Genomic DNA, 23005 nt, shown 5'->3' with positions numbered 1-23005 from the left:
GAGTAGGGTTTTAGAAAATTCCTTTTGAGATTGAGAGGCATTGAGCAATTTAGTAGCTCTACCTTTTGACATCAAAAAGCTACCATATTGCCTTATCCTTGTTCTCTGGACTATCAGAGCTGCCCCTTCTATTCTACCTGCAAGTCACAGTTTGAAATCAACATTTATTTCTGTTCTGAGCTTTTCTTTCCTTCTTGGCCCCCTTTTCCTGTCAAATTCCCACTCCAATCACATCCAATTTTTTTGGCCTAGGAGGGACCTTTTGTTGATAAGAGACCAGAAATAACAAAAGCTTGGTAGGGGGATAATACCTTTAGAAATAGATGGCTAATTTTTTTCCCAAATGTTGTTAGCCCCGTGAAGACACAAGTATATGGGGGAAATTTTTCAGAGACTATTTTGTTTTACAGCCCTAATGTCCAGTATTGTATTTTTGCAACTATAAGTTTATCACTCCAGAGTTTCCCTAAGGCTATCTGACAGTTTGGCTTGGGCAAGGGCTCCCTGGTGTTTCAAACACAGTCATATAATTCTCCCAAACACTTTAGACCCCTCTGACAAAAGAAAATAGTTTCTTTGGATCATGTTGTGCTTTAAAAAAAAAAAAAGACTAATTCAGAGATATTGGCAGCTTTGGGTAGCTATCAGCCAGAAACATCACAACCATTCAAGGTAATTAAACATCTTTAAATGAAATCTCCCTTATAGCAGACAATGAAACTAAATTGTGGCAGGCCACCAGGAAGAGAAAAATACTATAATTGATCTAAACTCCTTTTTCTAAGTAAAAACTTCAGAAAAATATAGAAATGCTCTCATAAAGAATAACTCAATTTTATGCACTATGTAGTCAAGGGACCAACAAGGCCAAGTATATCCATTTTAAGAAAAACAAACAATATGTTCTTGCTCTGAAAGATAAAGGCCTAGTTCAATTTATTATTTTATAATTTTTTAAAGAAATGCAACACCTTTTAAATTGGTAAATCTTGCTAAGATTTTTTTATAAAAAATTTGGTTGGTTTTTTTTAAATAATTATTTCTACCAGGAGCAGATGACATTCTTAAAGTATTTTATCTTCCTTATTTTAAACTGAAAAGTCCCTTCATTCCTTGCTCTGAAAAGTAGAAAACATCACATTTACGTCAATCATATACTCTAAAGGATCTTACTATCTCATTGATTTGAATATTCTCTCCAATGATGTCAGGAAGACCCAAGTTCAAATCTACACACAATGATAGCCAGCTAAATGACTTGATGGATAGAGTATTAGGCCTGAAAACAGGAACATCTTCCCGGGTTCAAATCTATCCTGAGATACTTACTAGCTATGTGACCCCGGGCGAGCCATTTAACTCTGTTTGCCTCAGTTTTCTCATCTGTGAAATGAACTGGAAGAAGAAATGGCAAACAACTCTGGTACCCTTGCCCAAAAAAACCCAAATGGGTCACAAAGAGTTGGAAATGACTGAACACAAGGATGGTGTTATACTGAAAAGTCATTTAATCTCTATCTACTTCAGTATTCTCAACCACAAAATAGGAATAACAATAGTATCTGTTTCTCAAAGTTGTTGAGGATCAAATAGGATAATATTTATAAAGCATTTGACACAGAACTTGGCACAAAATAGGCACTTAATAAATGCTTATTCCCTTCCATTCACTTCTTTCACAACCCAACTGTGCTTTTTTGTCACAGATTCTTGTCCAAATCTTCCCATGAGTATGTCATAGGAGTTCCACCCAATTTTCTGGAGGCCATTTTTTGCTTTCCTTTTCCTTCAGGAGGATACCAGTGAAGCACTCTGGCACTTCACTAATTATTTTTCACCTTCATCATCTGACTAGCCTATTATTTTTTTTTCTTCCTTACAACCAATTCCTCAATAACATGTCTTACTTTACTTATAAAATGCCCCTCTTTGGTCATATGCTTCCACTCATTCAAAACCACTATAATACTGCTCTCTGCAACAGTAGTCATTTTTAATACTTTAGCATCATGTATACTATGCCCCATTACCATAGTACATCACCAGCAAAATGTTAGTATTTAAAGGTTACTGTCTTTCGTGGAGTCATTAAAGGAGCCTTGCAGTTTCCCAGAGACAATTCAGCCCTCCTTCTCCTTTTCAAATGTCAGTCCAGCTTGCTAAACATATTGTAATGTCCCATTTGTTCATGCTGATGGATAAGTGTTATACCCTCAGATTGTCCATTCAACGGCATGATCTGAGTTTTTTATAGTGATTTCAGTTCTCCTCTAAGACGCTGCACACTGTTCTCGGCATTCATCCAATTAATCCATGCCATACACAATAGAAGCATTACCATCTAGCAGGAGTATTTAACCTTTATTGTGCCTTGGTATAAAATGAAAAACAGAACTACAAAGAAATTCAGAATGATGAAAGATAGTTATTAATATACATAGGCATATATGTGTATATATAGATATAGAAAGAGAAGATAAGAGGTTAGAAAGGGTCTTTATGTTAAGGACTCTAAGCACAGAACTCCTGATTTAGTATAAATTCTTTTTCAGCTTGGACTCTTAAAGAATCTCCATACTTTCTGCTTCACCTAGAGCATCATCAGATGATCTCTTACAATATCTTTCAGAGTCTGAATTTTTTTCCATTATTTTGGTATTGGGTTGATTCCTTAATGTATTCCCAATTGTGCTGGTTCTAACATATTTTTTCTGCTATGCATATTTGGTCCAGGCTAGCTGCTTTTTCCATTTTGTTATCCTTACTGTAATTTCCACCTTTCAGTTGTCAATAAATAAGTAAACTAGCATTTATCAAGTGCCTACTATGTATTAGGCACTGTACTAAGCATTGTGAATGCAAGGAAAGACAAAAACCCATCCTTACTCTCAAAGAGCTCATAGTCTAAAGGCAGGGAGGTGATGGGGAAGGGTGGACAACATGCAAACAGCTCTGCACAAAACTGCTTTTAGGATCCTAGTGTTTAGTGATTCCCCTTTCTTTGATGGATAAAACAACTTGCTACAATAATTTTATAAATCATTTTATAAAATCCTTTATAAATAATTTTATAAATATTTTCTTTTATTTCTTGACTTACTAAGCTTTTTTGAAAATTGGTTTTCACCTCCATTATCTCTGTTTGCTTTATGATACTGCTTATAATTGCCTGACACTTCCCTATTAAGATTTTGCTAATGAATTTATATTCTAATTCTCATCAAATCAAAAGATTATCTGCCTTAGAATTCTCTCTTCTTCCCTCTGATATTTACAAAATCTTTATTCCCCTGTATGTAAATGAGTTTCTGCTACTATCATTTATTCCCAGAGTTCTTGATTTGAAGTTTATAAACTTGTTTTTGTTTTTGTTATTGTTGTCATTTTAATATTTTGAAAACTTCCTCAACATAATTGTTTTCTTGGTTTTATGTTTTATGTGTTTTATTCTATGCACTTAAAAATTTTATTTTGAGGGGTCCATAGATTTCAATAGATTGTCAAAGGAACAATAATACAAGAATGGTTAGGAATTTCTGATGTATTCAAAGGCTATCATATGTACTCATTGATAAGAGAAAGTCTTAATATGATTTTTAAATCAAAATTTTTACCTTTGGCAAACAAATCTATCCAATTTATATTATTCAAGTTATCAAAATCTAGTTACAAGGCATTTTTTTTTCTTTTTTAATTGAAATGTTCTTTTAAGAAACCCAAAAGGAAATAAAATAGACCACAGAAACCATGTGTTATTCCTTTGAGTGATCCTTGGTTCCATCCATTTACACCTCTTCACTGACTAATTGAAACCTTCCATCCCTTCTCATCCTGCAAAAATAGAATTTTGCCATACAAAGGTAAATAGCAGATGCTGTTGCTCAAAAAAATTTTCTCACCCAAAGTAGCAGCCCAAGTTTTCTTTATTACAAGAGTGTGAAGTAGCAACAGCATGGAATCAGGAAGACCTGAGCACATATCTCACCTTGGCAAGTCACTTAGCCTCTGTATTTCAGTGTACTTATCTATAAAAGAAACAGATTTGATACAATGTCCTCTAAGGTTTCTTAGAGCTCTACTCTATAATCTTATGGTTTTCAGTTCTCTAGTACCCCCACATTCTTTATGTAAACAAAACCATGGAGCTAGAAAATGCAAGCCATTTCAAACTGAAATGGTACACTCTTCAAGTAATTCCTATGTCCTTATAACCATAATTAAATGTATTTTATTAAGGACCAACTTGAAAGACTCTTCTGAGAAATTACTTTTCAAAATGTAATAGATGTCAGATAGTCAGATAGTTCAGATGTCAGTATTTTCCAAGGTAAGTTAAAGTAATGAAAGAATAAACAGCAAATCACCCAGTCTCATCCATTTGAACTTGCCAACTCACACAAACCTTTATAGTAATCCCTTTCCATAAAGTCACTCTCATATTTGAATACAAATTCTGGAGATTTCAAGTGGTAGAGGATCTTGTACAAGCTCTTTTTTACTCTGTCCTTTTTTATTTATAATCTTATCAAAATTCACTGGGTCTAATTTTAGCTGGAGCTGAATTATTTCCAGAGCCGAGTTTATTCCAGAAAATGTTACATGTTTTCTTTTACACATATACATACCTTCTAGAATCTCTATTCCACTTCTTGCTTTCCCCTTTCCTTCTTCTTCCTTTCCTTCATCTCTTTCCCATCCATTCCCTCCCTTCTTCCTCTTTCCTTCCTTTTTCCTTTCCTTCTTCCTTCACCGCCTTCATATCTCCTTCCTTCTTGTTCTCTTCCTTTCACCTTTCTCCTTCCCTTCCTTCCCCTCTCTTTCTCTCTTTGCCTCTCTCCCTCTTGTCCTATTCCTGTCTCCATCATTCTTTCTTCATCCTCTCACAGTTCAGGCATCATGGTTATATCTTTGAGCTTAGGTCTAAGGCCAGATAAAAATATATGATGGTTTTCTTAAAATGCTAATCATTTCACAGGTACCTAGATTTATAGCTAGAAGGCACCTGAGATATCTTCTCATCCAATCCTATCACCTGACTAAGAGCTAGGGAGCTTAAGTGATTTGCCCAGAGTCATTACAAGTGGCAGAACCAAGCTGATAGCTTCAAACATGTTAAATATTATATTGAAATTCATATGACTTGTTGTATGAAATTTTTACTGAAATGTTATATATTCCCTGTTGAGAAACTCACTTTGAAATATCATACAGTATGGTAGCTAAAGGTTGGCATAACAGTCAGAAATACCTGGGTTTAAGCCCTGCCTCTGATATATAATGACTATGTGACCCTCAGTAAATCATTTTACTTTTGAGAGCCCCAGATAGCTTATCTTAGACAAATTGCTTATCTCCATAGATGGAAACTTTAACACCATGAATTCCTCATACCAATGAAATCATGTATTGCAGGCTCAGAGATTTAGAGTTACTAAAAACATCAAGAATCATCTCTTTTCATCCCTTCTTTTTATAGGTAAGGAGATTAAGGCCCCAAGAAAATAAGTAATATGTTCAAGGTCAAATGGGTATAAGCAATGTTAGTTGAGATTTAATCTGGGTTCTGTCTCCAAAAACTGAATTCTTTGCACTCTTTTAAGCTTATTTAATAATATCAGCCAACTTTTTAGATCTAATTATACTTATTCTTTGTTCTGCAAATTTTTGGCTCCAAGTAAGAAAACCTGACCTGAACTAATAAGAAATGTAAGGCAGTTAGTTTCCTTCTACTTAAAATTTGTAAATTTGGACCAAGGACAAATCCTTTAATGTAGAATCAAGAGAAGTTTTCTGAGGCAAGTATCCAGATATCTAGTCTGGTTTCTAGTACTTTTGTGCCTTCTGACTAATTGACTTGTTAACTATGCTAATATATTCATGTCTCTCTGCCTTTTTATTTTTCTTTTAGTAAATTGTGCTATGGGATTGAACGCCTAAAATTAAAGACCAAAAACTCAGAGTTTTTTTTTTTTTCATTTACCTTCCTATAGGAAACCAAACTTGACATCCAAAACAGCTTATAAAAAAGTCTGGATATCTCCAAATATTTTATTTCAGCTGCAAATTCAGTTGCCTCTCAAAAGAGAGCCTTTTTTTAATTAGGTGCCACAGCCTAAGGGGGAAAAGCTTCAGCTTAGTAGATTTTGACAGGACCAACTTGAAAGTAAGAATGCTAGGATTCTCTTAACATTCTCAATTTATCTCCTACCACAGTTGTTCAAGGCATGATTAGCTCTGTGAGGACAGGGACAATAACAAAGCTTATTAAATCTGGTCTCTCTCTTGTGTTGTCTTCCAGGTGCTGCAGGAGGTCAGAGGGGATTTCTGGGTTGCATTCGCTCCCTCAGGATGAATGGGGTGACTCTTGATTTGGAAGAAAGAGCAAAGGTTACTCTGGGAGTGAAACCTGGGTGCTCAGGTCATTGTACCAGCTATGGAATGTACTGTGAGAATGGAGGCAAATGTGTGGAGAAGTACAATGGTTACTCCTGTGATTGTTCCAAGACTGCCTACGATGGACCATTTTGCATAAAAGGTAAAATGGGACTAGTTGTTATTGCTGTTTTTCCATGTTCACTACTTTTCCTTTTCATAGATCAAGATTACAGTCATGACAGGACTTCACCTAAAAAAGAATATTGATCAAGATCCCACTACAGTAATAGGTATGAAGCTAATGTCATCCCTTCATCACCTTTGTTATATAGTAATCCTCACAAAGGAAATGGTTGTATTCCATTTCTTTCACATTCTGCTGGACAATTGTATTGAATATCACAGACTAAATAACCAATTCTCACCCTGAGGATGAATCCAGTGATTGACTTTAAGTCTGACTCTGTCATATCACTGAGAATATGGGGGTCAGGACACCAAATCAAGACAACATGGTAGTGAAGTGAATGGAATTCTGAACTTGGAGTAAGGAAGAGTGAGGTTAGAATTCCACTTCAGACACTTCAAAAAAGACCTGGGCAAATTACAAATACGGCAGTGATAATAGCACCTGCTTGACAGTGTTATTGTGAGAATTCAATGAGACAATCTATGTACAAAACCTTCACACATTATGGTTATTATTATTGTTGCCATTATTACAATAGCTCTTTGAAATAAGCTCATAATAAAGCACATGTTTAGTTGCATCTTTAATACTTCTGGACTATGGGAGTCTGGGATCAATCCAGCCCCATAAACATACTTCATCAGGTCTCTTCTTGAGAATACCTAGGTCTTGTGAGTGAATACACACATTCTTAACTAAACTGCTGGACTTCTAAGAGACACTGACCATATGGAAAATCCAGGTTTTCTGGTATGAGTCAGATAGACTTATTCTGAAGGGTTCCCTACCCTCATAATTAATCATTCCTTTTATATATTGTATCCCTCATATCATTTGTAAGGTAATCTTTTTTTTTTCTTGCATCAATATGGTAATATTACTCAATTTTTAAAAATACTTTCAGTGATTCTCAGCTACCTATAGAGTAAAATTCAGACTATTTCTGATATTCAAAACTTTATAAAAATGTGACTTTATTTTATCTTTCTAGTCTTAACGCATATATCCCACATCTGTATTCTAGGCAAACCGTTCTTCTCTGTCCCACAAATGCATATTGTGTTCACATCTGCTCATCTTTCCATATGTTCTTCAATCTACCTAGAATCCCTCCATTTCCCACTCCAGACTTATTAAGTCTGTTCCTTTAAAGCCAATTCACATTACTTCCAACCTCTCCTCTCCCAGGCAGTCATGATCTTCCCCTTCAGACCACAGAAGATAATGTTTTGCAACTTCTCTAAATGCACTTCTCCTATAATTTTATATAACATAACTCTCTACACTATTGTCATTTAGGGCAGGGACCATATATTACCTAATTTTTATATCTACCTTAGTATCTAGTTTAATTCTCAGTTTACAGTTGATAAATAATTATTGTTGTTGCCATTGACTTTAGGGACCCAAAAGTTTAATCCTTTCATAAACCCCGCATTAGTATATGAGCTGAAAAGTTCATGTAACTTATTGACTACTTAATTTTCCGGCACTTAAAATTAGAAGAAAAAAAGAGAGGCAAAGAGGCAAAGCCGGAGAATTTCCACTTTTCTGGTTTATGAGTTAAATCCCTGTTTGTTTTGTAAAGGAATGTAAAAGCTTTTGGGTAAAGTCTTCAGTGAATGATTATTGCATCTCTTAATAAGAAGCTTTACATAAACACCCCATTCATAGGGTCTGTGCCATGATGAATACATGAAGAGCTGTTTATGCTAGCATTAGTCTTATAGAATGCCACCCAGAGAGGGATGTATTGTTGGAAAATATCCTCTATACATCCAGGCTACATCTGGCATTGCTTTTAATATGGTAATGCAAATGATGTTAGATGAGTGGGAAAGAATAGTACAAAACAGCAACAAAAATGGGGAAGGAATCCACAGAAGAAGACAATCTCACATTAACAGTATTATTATAGTGTATCTTTCTGTTCCAAACAACAGGAATTCTGTTCTTTCCTTGTGGCACACAATTAGGATGAGCTTGTGGATTACATTAATTTTGTACTTGTAGAAATGACAGTCTTGCAATTACCGTTCATTGTGCTTGATGCTAATTTCACTGTAGTCATTCTATTGCCAAAGTAATGTCTGAAAGCAATCAAGTAAACACTAATACTTGAAAGACTCCACTACATAAGTACCAATTTAAAGAAAATCACAATCCTGGTATTTCTAGAGATTTAGGTTAAATACAGAGGCTCCTACAAAACCCCTGAAGGTTAATAAATATTATGCCTAAATGCTAAGGCAGGGGATATCTATCCTTAAGCTTGCATCAGTGTTGAATATGAAGGTAAATCAGGCTTACTTCATTCCTTTTTTCATTGGTTCAAAAAGCTGATCCAAAATATATCTTAATACCCTTTTAAAATCATTTTTAAGCAAGATGAGTTTGAGGCTGATCCTATTAGGAGAAAAAAAATGCAAAACTTAGCAGAAATGTGTTTGTGGACACCCTAAGGTCTCAGGTAAAGACAGCTGCTGACTCAGAAAAACAGCAGTCATCCCCAGACCAAAAAAATATGTGGTAACTGAAAATAGCTACACCTGAACCAAGGTAAAAAGCCCTGGTATCTTTCATCAAGGCAAAAAACACCATCATGACTGTTATTTGGGACTCTCCAAAGAGCTTCAATTCCATCTTGGTATTTTCTCTGGCCATCCTCCATTTATCTTCACTCTTTCTCAAAGAATCCTTTACCATTACCAGTAAAGGCTCAGGCTCCAAGAACAGTCATTCTAGTTATTGACAATAGGACAAATTCTACATGGCGAGGGGACTTAAAATCATGGCTTGAAGATGTACTGAAGGTACTCAGAATATTTAGCCAAGAGAAGAAAAACCTTGGAGAAAACATGATATTTGTCTTCCAGTAATTCTAGGGCTGTTATATATAGGACTTGTTATATATAATATATAATATATAATACAAAAGCTTGTTCTATACAAGCATGTATGCTTAGTACCAACTTTCAGAACTGATGATTAAAAATTGAAGAGAGGAAAATTTGCATTTAAAATAGGTAAAAACAATCATTAAAGCTGTCCAAAAGAGAAGCTTCCCATCACCATAAGTTGTCCATCACTGAAGAAGGTAGATAACCATTCAATCATGAAAGTTAGAAAGGTTATTTTACTGAGGTTTGGGTTGGTGATGTCCCCCCAAGTAGAAATATGTCCCTACAGGCCATATATTGAATTGGAAAGCCACAGATTAACATTATATATATTATAGGTCCATTTATTTATTTATTTGTTTGTTTTTAAATTTATTTTGCTGAGGCAGTTGGAGTTTAGTGACTTGCCCAGGGTAACACAGCTAGGAAGTGTTAAGTGTCTGAGGTCAGATTTGAACTCAGGTTCTCCTGACTACAGGGCTGGTGCTCTATCCACTTCACCACCCAGATGCCCCATTTATTTTTTTAATCATTTCCCAATTACATTTTAATTTCCTTCAAGTTGCACTTGGAAGTTTTGCATGTAAAAAAAAATTCTATTTCCAAGATGATTGTATGAATCTATGAATTTTATTCTAGATTTTTTTACCATCTTTTTACAGGAAGTTCTCCTTATAAATGGTCACACTGTTATTTCTGTGGATAATAGACTAGTATAGGAAAAAAGACTCCAATGATCCATGGATACTAAGTCTCTGAGTATTCTAACCTGCCTTAAAAGGCCTTCCTATTGCTAAAGAAAATTCTCTCCTCTCTAGTACTTAGTTCCTTTGCTCTTCTCTCATCAGGAAGGTTTCCATGACGAATAATAAGGATTTATTATGCAGCAAGGATCATGGGACCAAAAGAGTAATACAAAAGAAAGACCTTCAGATAAGCCCTGAATCTGGAACAAAAAGAGGCACTTAATAAATGCTTGTTAATCTGATTTGTCTAAAAAAATCAGGAAACTTAAGTTCAAATCTCTGGCCATAATTAATTTCTTCATCTGAATTAGAACTAGGTAATCTGGGCAATCTTTTCCAATAATCTTCTATCAATTTCAAATCTGATATCACCTTCATTAACTAAGGAGCAGTGCAGAAATATAGTTGATTCCTAATTATCCATTTCTACATTACAAAATGACCATGACCAAGACCAGATATGGATAAAAAATTAATGAAAACATTCTGTACCTTGAGATTCTATACATGCTAATCCACAACCTTGGTCATCAATTTTCTTTATGCTGCATTTCTCCAACTACCTTGCAAAAGGTGGCCTAAATATTTCTATGCTAACCTAAAAATAGATCATTCAATTCAATTTAAGAAAAAAATGCACTTTTGTAAGGCAATGTGTTTGATAAGAAAGATACAAAGATTAAAATTATAGACCCTATGGTTAAATGGCTTATATTCTTGAGGACAGTGGGGAAAGAAGTCAAATAGATTGGCAAATAAAATAGAAAACAAAGGAGAGATACAGACCATGTAGAGAACAGATAGAAGGGATTCTGGTTCCAGAACAGATTGCAATCTGAGCTTCATCCTGACTCAGAGATTCTATAATTCAGTGACTTTCAGCTAAGAGAAAGCAAGGCCTAGTTTCACTGAGGAGGTTAACACCTGCTGTCAGATAGTAAATAACAAAGTCAAAATTGAGAGGAAGGATATGTTTAGAGGAGAAGGAGGAGGATTTTGGCTTGAAGTACCAGGGAACTATTCTAGCAATTATATTGAGCATGCTATCAGAGATATAGAACTGAGGCCCAAAGGACAGACTGGTACTCAATATGAAGCAGTGGTATGTTGAATTTAATTGTTAAATGTTCATGGTGAGCATTTACACCTCAGAAATCAGCTGTTGCTTTAAATAAGGGCTTAATTTATTGTTTTGTTAATTATCTAGTCTCTTTTGTTTTTATTCAGGCTATTCAGACATATTCAATTCATCATGACTACTTTGGGTGGGGGAAGGGCAGTTGACAAAGATAGTAGATTGGTTTGCCATATTTTCCTCCGTTTCATTTTTACAAATGAGGAAATTGAAGCAAACAGAGTTAAGTGACTTGCCCAGGATCACACAGCTAGTTAAATGTCTGAGGCAAGATTTGAACTCAGATCTTCCTGACCGCAGCCCTAGGACCACCTACCCACCTCTGTCCAGGGTTAAGAAAATATATATGCTGCAAATCAAACTTAAAAGCATATGTGCATTTTTTTTTTCCTGGAGAGTCCACTTGTTAATGGATTCCCAGCACACCCTTGATATGTAGTCATCTGCATAGGGGTGAGAACTGAACCTATAGGAATAAGTAAGATCACCAGCTGTGAGGGTACAGACAACAGAGGAAGACTGAGAGCAGAGCCTGGGGGGAGGGGGCAGAACATTTGTGGAGCAGGATTTTGTTGTTTGTCCTTGATTCTCAAAGAACCTTGACATCAGGGCCGTGATGCTGTGACTTGCAGGTGAGGTCCCCAGCCTCACTCTTATGGAGCCATCCTGGTCAGGCCCCACCAGGGCCGTGGAATCTGTAAGAAAGAATGGGCTTGTAGAATGCTTAGCACCCAGTATTTAATACAGCGATGCTAGCTGACTCCGAGTGGATTAACTCTTAAAGAAATATTGTAAGGGAAAATGGCTGAGGCTCATGTCCTAGTGGGATGAGGCGTTTATTTAATCTGACTCATCGTCTCTTCCAGTCTTCCAAAATGATGCAGCAACATGGCCTGGTTGCTGTTCTTTGTACCCAACACTCTGCTTCCCTCCTCTGTGACTTTCCATTGCCCTGGAATGCTATCTCTCCTTACCACCAGCTGTCAGGCTTCTTTCAAAACTCAACTCAGCAAGAGACCTTTGCTGGTCCTTTTAGATTGTGTTCCATTCTCTCTCTCTCTCTCTCTCTCTCTCTCTCTCTCTCTCTCTCTCTCTCTCTCTCTCTCTCTCTCTCTCTCTCTCTCTCTCTCCTCTCGCCTTCCCTCCCCCTCTCGCTCCTCTCTCTTTCTCTTCCTTCCTCCCTCTCTCTTTCTCCTTCTCTCCTTCTATCCCTTGCAATTTTTCTGTCTCTTTCATTCTCTCTCCCTTTCATTCACCTCTCTCTGTCTCTGTCTCCCTGTGTATCTGTATCTCTCTTTCTTTCTCTATTATTACCCCTTATTCTCTTTCCCTCTCTCCTTTCCTCCCTCCTTCTTTCCCTCCTTCCTTCCTTTCCTCCTTCTCTCTATCTCTGTTTCTCTCTCTTGTTCTCTCTCTCTCTCCCTCTCTCTGTCTCATTCTCTCTTTTTCTCTCTTCATATGCATGTGGGTATGTACAGTATTATTATATTAAAATACATATCATTATAGAAATATGTTGAACCACTGAAAAAACAAAAGGCATGATTAAGTAAGTAGAAGAAGAGAGCAATATGTCATCAATACCAGGGAAGAAGAAATTCTCCAGGAGAAGGGAGTCAAATGCTCCAGAAAAAAAAATAATAATAATAATAAGGAGAAGGAAGGCTGAGATAAGGTTGTCTGCTTTATCAATTAAAAATTCATTGGTGACCTTTAAGAGAGCAATTTCAGCACAGTACAGAGGCAGATTATTTAGGATTATTAATGAGTGAATAGTGCTGAGATAAAGTCTGTGAGCATCTACAGATCTTTCCAGGGATTTAGCCGTGGAAGATGTAAGAGAGATAAAGCTTGATAGATTAAGGGATGGTAGGAAATCTGTTTTTGGATAATGCATAACAGATTAATTTGTGATTAATTAACCCCTTTCAGGTGTTCTTGTTCATTTCAATTGCACTGGCTCTTCCTGACGCTATCTGGGAATTTCTTGGCAAAGATATTGAAGTGGTTTTGTCACTTCATTCTTCAGCTTATTTTATTATGGGGGGGGGGGGGAAGGGTGAGGTAATCGGGGCTAAGTGACTTGCCTAGGATCACACAGCTAGTAAGTGTCTGAGGCTAAATTTAAACTCAGATACGCCTGACTCCTACCCATCACTTTATTCACTGTGCCTCCTTACTGCCTTATGCCACCAAGAGGCAAGAATTATTGAGGATCAAATCCTTGAGATTTTTAAGCATTCAGACATGTACCTTCAAATTCACATTGAATCTAGAAAATATTTCTTCCCATGTCTGGGAACTTTTTTAGAAATTCAGTTTTGCTTCAATCCTTTCTTTATATATTCATCCAATTATTCATTTAAATCTATGGTTCTTAGTTTCCTTATCTGCCAAATGAAAAACTTACATAAAATTTCCTTCTAATTATTAATCTATGATCTCCTTTGGTTTCCCCTACATTTAGCATAGTAACTTGCTCATAGAAGGTACTTAACAAATGTTTATTGATTGATTAACTAATCATAATTCTAAAAATATCCCTACTCCAGATGAACTTCGGAAAAGTTTGGGGAAAGTGGGTTTCTACATTTCCTTTCCTATATCTTAGTAGTTTCTAGTTTAGTAGAGCATGAGTAGTAAGTTAAGAGAATAGGAAAATATGTGGAGAGTTATGATTAGATCCTTTGTTCATCTTTTTATGAAGCTGATCATATAAAAATATTTCTTTTTAATAACAGGGATTAAATGGTAATTAGATTAAACTACTTAAGGCCATAGACTGCCTTTCTTTTTATTAATTGTATCCCCAGTGCTTAATGGTACCTGGCACATAGTAGGTGCTTAATAGAGGTTTACTGCATTGAATTGGAATAAAATTGGCTACTGAATTGGCTTTAATTTATTTGAGGGCTATCTTTCTTGGTGCTTGCCCTAGTATCTAGAATTTCTAGGTATTACATTTTTCTTGGGAAGAAAGACAGTAAAGGCACAAAAAAATAGAGGAAAAAGTTATAAAGACTTTGCTTTAATTCAGAGGGGAATTGTTTTGGGGAATGAATATTGGGAAGTGGGGAATTAAAGAGAAATTTGGAGAGTGAAGAGAATGAGTGAATATGTGAATGAGAACATTTTACAATCCATTCTTCAAGTTTGAGATATTTTCGTAATATTTGCCATTGTTTCAGGCCCTTTTGGCTACAGATGACTTCTGAGAAAAACCAAAGCTCCACCTAGCACGCATGTTGTTCACTAATATTTTTTACTTCAGATTCTCCAGCAGTAAACAGAACTCTAAACTATGTATGATTAAAAAGAAAAAAATCAACATGAATCTCCTTTATCTCAGCCAAAGTCGTAGCTGTATGATTTCTGCCAAGATTGCTAATACATTGCTCCTCTCTCATGATTCTAAAAAGAACCTTCTGGTCTCATAAATTGTCCAGAATGTTTTGCTTTTAAATTACACACCTTTCCCGAGCCCCTACAGGCAGACCTGTTCACCAAATACCACATTGTCCTTGAGCAGTTCATCATGTCTACAGGGGATAACTACCAGCCTTTGACATTCAATTTTTCCACTAGACAACATTTTTTATGTGTATATCATTTCCAATACGTGGACCAGTCATCAGAGATTGAGCTCATTGCCGACTTCCTTTTCTTAGCATGAAAATAGTATGAAGAAGTCTCTACCTCACATTTCAAAAAAAAAAAATCAATTTTAAATGGGTTTTAACTGGACTTTCCTCTTTTTTGTTTTGTTTTGCTTTGTTTTGTTTTGTTTTTGGGGGTTTTTTGCTTTTACAAAGGAATACTCACTGAGAGGACTTAGCAAGAGCAAAAGTATAATCATTTCCTTCCAATACCTGAAGAATACATTTCCCTTAGCCCCACCCAAAGCACTTCAGGCCCTGGTAAGAGTGGGTTCAAAATGAAATCAGAAGCCACAAGATAGTTAACCATCATAAAGCTAACTTACAAATGCATCCTAGTCAGTGGATAGTACTGAGAAAAATGAATGTTCCTCTCTTGTTTTTAATAACATTATTGAAACAAAACCAAAGGAATGAACTAATATGGGAAATCTTGGACAAAGACTTACCCAGGCTAAAATCTAACTAGACTATAATAGAAAATCTAAGTTTGGGCTAATGGGAAGATTCCTGCTTATTGTATTTACTCAGATAGGTCTGAGAAAATGTGGATTCTCCCTTTTGGCAAACAGGGATATGAAAATTGATGTCTCTTTGATTAAGATTTGGGCGATCCAAGTCATTACCCCTAAGACCCTCAGTGCAATATAGTCCACCTCTCTCATTACTTATTGACCAAACAGAATTGACTGCCACCCACTCTTATAAGAGCATGTAATCTGTGAGCCTAACACCAAAGGCCATAGAGATCTTTGGCACTTGAGAGTGCCACTGACTTCTTTCTTTAAATGCTAACATTATTAATAAAATAATAAATTATCCAGAAACTATTTATTTCAAACTTTTTCATAGTATAGGATCTTACAACTTTGCTACAAGGTCAATCTACACTGACCTGAGTCCTGGTTGCTCCTTAGACTTACACCAGGGCACTAGATTTGACTGATCATAAATTCTAATCTGTAACAGATATCTGGTTACACTCCAGACTCTTCAAATTAACAAGATTGCAGCCTGGCCTGTTCTTTGTCCTCTCATAGTAAGGAAGAAAAAAAAATAGATAAGTTAGTGACAGAAGCAATGGAAGAGCTATATGCTGAAGGCTTCGTGTCAATCATGGTGGAAAGAGTAAAGCAGTTAATTCTATTTCCTGAGCAGGGAAAATTATCTCCAAACAGTTTTCTAGGTTTCTAATCACATAGAGTCATCTACCCTCCAGCCCCTACCCTTGAGAAACCTATATTCTACTGGATCACATCTCTACTTAAATTAATGAGGATCTAATCACAGGATCTTGTAGAACTGGAAAGACCCTTGGACAACCTATGGACCAGCCCAAATGTATATAAATAGTAAAAAGTAGAGCCAAGATTTGCCCACAAGTTCTTTCATGTCAGGGTCATTGTTAACATTATCATTTATATGTCAATTTTCACTTTATACCTAACTCCTCCAGAATCATTTACTTCTTGAAATAAGGTGGGATTGCAGTACTGATATATTTGTACATTTTGAGATCAGATTTAAATACAGATTATCCTGATTCCAAATCCAGGGCTCCATTCACTGTGCCACGTAACTTCTTAGAAGGTATCCTTCCTCATAACTGAAAAGGAAGCATGCACTCTCCCACCCCCTGCCACTCTACTCCATGCTGTGGTCATGGGAGTCCTATACCTCCCAGAAAAAAAATTTAGTAGCTACCATTAAGCTCTGATTTTAACAGTGACTATAGTATTATCAGGGATTACAAGCTGTGAAATTGTTAGGTCTCATGGAAAGTGAAATGTGGGGCTTAGAGGTTATAGAAGTGAAAACAGGGTTTGTGGCCACAGATAGATAGGTTATTCATAAATGCAGTGCTCATAAATCAGGACCTGCCTGTTTTCAGTCAAGCAGAGCTACTGAGATAAGACTGAATCTTTAGATCCCTATACCTTCTTGATAAAGAAAGGATTAAGGCAGTTATGTCACGTATGGATGCCAAATAAGTACAACCTCATTAATTTAGAGTACACTCATTCATAACTGTGATAAATTTTGAAATATGCCATAATGAAGTTTCTATCTATTCTAGCTAGGATGAAAACAGCTTGTTATGAAAATTAATTGCTCAAATAAAATTGCTGGGGGAATTATTAACCTACTTAAGAGAACAAACTTCTCTTAAGTTAAATGCAACTATTTACATTTAAACCATTTGTTATATTATTAGCAGCTCATTATTTTCCAATGTTTTTACAGGAAAGTCTCCTAAGGATTGTTATTTATAAATTCTTTATTACTCTTAACCACATGAAACAATAACAATAATAATTCAATTATATGAGGCTTTAAATTTAACAAAATGCATTCTTCATGATGCTACAAAGAAGATATTTTGTGAGAGGGGGAAAAAAGTAGTCTGAGGTGTGTGTATATATGTTAAGTTAATTCCAAATATTAAAAAGGTAACAAGTCACAATCTCTATTTGCCTCAGTTTCCTCGACTGTAAATTGGAGATAATAATTGAATCTGAGAAGCCAGATTCAAATCCCAAGTCTGAAAACTTTATATCCTTTCTCTGGATCTTGCTTCTTATACCTGTTAAGAAGGGTTGAACTTATCACTAAACTCCATTCAGGTCTCAATATTATTGTTGTTCAGTCACTTTTCAGTGTTATCCAATTCTTCATGACCTCATTTGAGGACTTCTTGGTAAATACATTGGAATGGTTTGTCATTTCCTTTTGTAAAACATTTTACAAATTTGGAAACTGAGGCAAAGTGAAGTGACTTGCCCAGATCACACAGCTAGTGAGTGTCTGAAGTTGGATTTGAAATCAGGAAGTTGAGTCTACCCAACGCTGGGCTTCGCTCTTTATGCAGTTTGCCAGTTAGCTGCCCAGATCTAAATATGGGATCGTATAAAATAGCACATAGGAAAGCCCCTGGAAGCATAAAGCTGTCTGTAATCAATGTTGGGTGTTGTTATTAACATTTCCCTGGAACCAAAAGGTTGAGGAGGTAGACAATGGACAGCTCCCATTTGTTAGAGCTGCATTTGGAGGCTTTGTATGGTGAGCTACATACATTATCAATCTTTGCACAGGCTTCCACCTGTTAATTCATTGTAAATGTTCCTTTACAAACAAAGTGAAGCTGTACCCTTAGGGCTGCTTAAATGAGCTCTTTCTCAAGTCTCTACTGCAGAGCCAGCATTTGTGAAGTGCAAGGAAATCTTAGACTTCCCAGTTAAAGCCTTTTGTGATTTTCAGGGATATTCTCCCTGTCAGTCCATGGAATCACCAAGAATGAACCTTGGCTAATACCCTGCTCTTATCAGGGAATTGTCAAGAATTATTTAACCTGATTTGGAACTGGATCAGATCAGGCCAAGCCCCAAACAAGAACTGAATCCGAAGCATGCCCTAAGGTCATAATTAAAGTCACTTAAAATAATATTAGGATTTTAACCAGCACAGCAGGTCACACAAAATATGAAGTAATTGCCATGTTCAAGAAATCTTTCTGAAATGTCTTGATTGATCCAAGCTCTACACTCTTTCTCTGTCCCCTGGCTTGGGTTAGTAGAAAAAGCACTAGCCTTGGAATAACATGACCTGGAACAAGACAACCGGCTTCTCTCTTCTGTAACTACACTATGTAAAAGAGAAAAGAATAACACTTGTAAAAGACTCAGATTCCCTAGCACCTAAGCCAAGTCTCTTACCTACCAGGTGCACTGGGTAGGACCCTGAACTTGGAGTCAAAAAGACCTGAGTCATTTAATGTTAGAACTATTTTTAACTAATAATAATAATAAAATGGGCTAGAGTCCTAGACTTGGATTCAGCTTCAGCATTGAACACTTAATAACTATATGACCCCAGGCAAGTCACTTAATCTCTGTCTCCATTTCCTCATCTATAAAATGAGAGTTTTGACAGCACCTGCTTCTAGGCTGTTGTGAGGCTAAAGTGATATCACTTTTGTAAAGTGCTTTCTCAAACATTAAAGCCCTAAATAAATGTTAGTTATCATTATCCCACTCTATGATTATTTTCTACTCACAATTGTAGTCTGGGATGATAAATGTGGAGTTGGAAAGAAGCTCAGACACCATTAAGTTCACTTCACTAATTTTACAGAGGAAGATACTGGATTCCAGAGAGAAAATGGCCTGGCCAAGGTTATAGAAGTAGCAGAGCTGAGCCCAGAATCACTGATTCCAAATTCTCTCCTTTATCCATTATACTACAATGCACAAAATCCCCACAGGCTAATACAGGAAACTTTTTTCTCCCTAGAGAGAAGAAGACAGAAAAAAAAAATTGAGGCTTGATGTCACACAGCTAATCAAGGACAGGTTTGAATCCAGGTCTTTTGACTCCAGGCCAAATATCATTTCCATTAAACAATACTGTCTCCTTTTTTGTGTAACTAATAAAGTGTTATGTAAATAGCACTTTATATTATAAAGAGGAATTGAAAAACATTTACTAAATACTTACCATGTTCTATGCATTTGACAACTTTCTCCAGACTTCAAATAAGACAGTGATTCATTAAAAAAACTCAAATGAGTTTGCAATGTAGACTTCAGTCCATCCATATCTGCATATCCTTTCTGATTCTCCGTGTCCTCTCCAAATTTTGACCCAGAGACTCCACCCTATGTCTAGACGTTTGCATCATTTTCTCTTGATATTAAAAGAATTTTTCAGTTGTTTCTGACTCTTCATGACTCCATTTGGGGTTTTCTTGGCAAAGATACTGGAATGCTTTGCCATTTCCTTCTCCAGCTCATTTTACAGATGAAGACACTAAAGCAAATAAGGTTAAATGACTTGCCCAGGATCACACAGATAATGTAAGAGGCCATATGTGAACTCAGAAAAGTGAGTTTTCCTGACTCCAGGTTCATCTCTGTAACCACCATGCTACCTAGCTGCCCCCATCAAAAAAAAAATAAATAAATAAAGTATTTCATTTAAAGCACACAAGTAAAATCATCACTTTACCCTTAGGCTCAAAGTAAACTGATCTTTACCTATTTAAATATTTCTGTTTTAGTCAAATTGACTTTACAATATTATAATAAAAATGTCCTTTAACTGGATCTTGCAAGTTCAGGGTTTTGTTTTGTTTTGTTTTAATTTTAGAAACACATCTAACCCATTAAAATCTAATTAAAACTCTAATATAACTTATGATTTTTACTCACTTTCCAGTTGTTGCTTATCTATTTCCATTTGACATAGATTTAGAACTGAAGGAAAACTCCAAAATCTTATAGTCCTCATTTCTCAAAGAAGGAATTAAAGCTGAAGAAGATCAAATAATTTGCCTAATGTCACACAGATAGTGACCTTCAAAAGCAGGATTCAAACCCACATCCTTTGATATCACTACTAGGGCTCCTCTCACCATCCAATGTTTTCACTAGACTCAAGTATTTCAAATGTTCTTTTGTGATTATGTACAGTTTGCTGTTTGACTTATGACTCCTTTTCACACTTAATTTAAAATTAAAGATTCATTTTCAGAGAGATATTTCTCTGTGACTAATAAAGTTATCATTGATCCAGATTTTCAGCTTTTGTGCTAACATTTAAATGCCATTACATAACATGGTTTAATGTTTTTTCTGCTTTATTCACTTTTTATGCTAAGAACTTAGCAAAATCTTAGCTGAATGGCTTTTTTGTAGACTTTGGGAAATGGAAATACAATTTGCCAAGAAGTAGTGAGGTTCAATAGGGTAGACTCGCTGTGATGTTCATGAAATGGGACTGGCCTTGAAGGTCAGAGAACAGGTTGCCAGGTCCACCTCTGCTGTTAGCTATTAGAATGATCTTAGGCAAGTTCATTTAATACTTTAGTTCTCAATTTGCCATCTGTAAAATTATCAGCTTGGCTTAGATCATAGCATGTCAGAAAGGTCCTCAGAGTTCTAATATATAACCTTTATAAGAATTCCCCGTGGAAAATATCCAAAAGTCATCTTACATTTTCTTGAAGATCTCTGGGAAGAGGAAGCCATTACTCTGTGACAACCTATTTTACTTTGTGATAATTCTAATTGTTACATTACATCAATATTTTTTAACTTTCTTAAAGCAGCAAATCTTAAACTTATTCTTAAATCTATGGGGCATGAGAGGTTCCTGTCATTTTAATAACAGAATTTCAATATAATTGGTTTCCTTCATAAACTCATATATTTTATTTTATAAATTTAAAAACATCATTTGGAGAAGAGAATTTAGAGGCTTCATCAGACTGCTAGAGGTATCCCTAACACACACACAAAAGCTAAGAATCTCTACTTCAGATGATCTCTAAGATGCTTTCCATGAGCAGCTAAATTGTACAGGGCATAACATGTTGGGCCTGGAGTCAGGAAGATTCATCATCAGGAGTTCAAATCTAGTATCAGCACTTATTAGCTGTGTGATGCTAGACAAATGACATGAGTCCATTTCTCTCAGTTTCCTCATCTGTAAAATGAGCTGGAGAAGAAAATGGAAAACCACGCCAGTATTTTTGCAAGAAAACCCCAAAGGGGATCACCGAGATTCAGACAAGATTGAAATGACCAAACAACAAAACAAAAGAGTTTTCCAGTGCTAACTTTCAGTAGAATCATATTTGAGTTGGCTATAATGGAGACAAGCATTTGATCATATCTGAAACTTCTATTATCATTACATATAATGAGATAACTTTACCTCAAGGTTTTAAGTAAATATAAAGATACTCTGAATAGCCAGCAACAACAAAATAAAGTCATTTAATCAATACATCCCATACACAAGATTACAAATTTTTTCATTGTATTACTGCTCCAAAGGTTGTATCCTTGCCTTAATGTTTTGAGCAATTTCCTAATATATTACATTCCATCATTAAGTTATTTTTCTTTCTCTATCCTTTCCCATGATCTTTATGTATACCTGAGTGAGGAAGATCCTCATAGCCTCATGTGAACTGAAACAAACTGGGTATCTAATCACAAGTGTCAGATACTAAGGAATTTATTTCTGTTTTAATAGCATGTCATTCATACCCTTTATCCATAGTTCTGTAAAAATAAGAAAGTAAAGTATTTTCTATTCATCCAATTTAATGGAGGGGAGAGGGAAGGCAGTAAAACAATGGACATGGTAAGTCTAGCCAAATTCCTCTGACATAGGAATCTGCTAACAACTGATTTATAACAAAACAAGTGATTTATAGGGTAAATATAGGTCATGGATTGTGGGTTTTCATATTGATGAAATTCATGCTTTGAATTACTGATTGATGGTTTCACAGAAATTGCAATGGCCCTGCCCTGATCTAGGGCAGATAATGCAGCATGAAATAAGCCTTGATGGTAACTGGATTTTACAGCATCTAAGCAAACTTTGGAAGTTCTCAAAATATTGTTGGTAAGGGGGGGATGTAGGTTGGATGTCTTCAATATGGAGTGTTCAGTTCAATACAACAAGCGTTTTTAAATGCCTATTATGTATCAAAGGCTTCATTTAGCATAAGGGAATCCAAAGTTTAAAAATAAGTCTTTTCCTTAAAGGAACTTAAAAATCTGGTAGGGTTAGAGGAAATAATCATGAGATAAGTAATTATATAAATATACATGGAAATATGTATGTATACATATATATATGAAATATATATATGCTTTTTTTCTTTTTTTACCAGATCTTTGAATTTATTAGTATAAGGTATTTTTCAATGAGGAAATGCCCTTTTTCAGAAGAGATCAGTCATTTAGATTTTTTTTTAAGTAACCTAGAGAACTGAGGGCTTAAATAAATCACACAACCAAATTGTATCAAAAAGAAAATTCCAACTCAAGTCCTTTTGATTCCAAGGCCAGGTTTCTACCCACAGGGTGTCACACTGAGTAGGAAAGGTTAAACAGTGGTCCTGAGAAATTCCATAATTATAATAGTATATATAAGAGCACCTGAAGAGCACATGGGACCTGATGTCAAGAAGACTTATCTTCCTGAAT

General features: G+C 35.7%; 1 protein-coding gene across 1 annotated transcript in view; it reads left to right on the top strand.

The window, feature by feature from the left end:
* Positions 1 to 23005, top strand: part of CNTNAP2 (contactin associated protein 2) — a 2126697-nt gene that overhangs the window by 1867490 nt on the left and 236202 nt on the right. Inside the window, exon 18 of the mRNA XM_051962375.1 lies at positions 6299 to 6535. Within this exon, the coding sequence (XP_051818335.1) occupies positions 6299 to 6535 (237 nt within the window). The remainder of the gene's footprint in view (positions 1 to 6298; positions 6536 to 23005) is intronic.

The sequence above is a fragment of the Antechinus flavipes genome, chromosome 5, assembly GCF_016432865.1.
Source record: "Antechinus flavipes isolate AdamAnt ecotype Samford, QLD, Australia chromosome 5, AdamAnt_v2, whole genome shotgun sequence".
In the NCBI taxonomy this organism is placed as follows: domain Eukaryota; kingdom Metazoa; phylum Chordata; class Mammalia; order Dasyuromorphia; family Dasyuridae; genus Antechinus; species Antechinus flavipes.
Note: the sequence above shows the minus strand (reverse complement) of the source record. Positions and strands in the feature narration are given on the sequence as shown.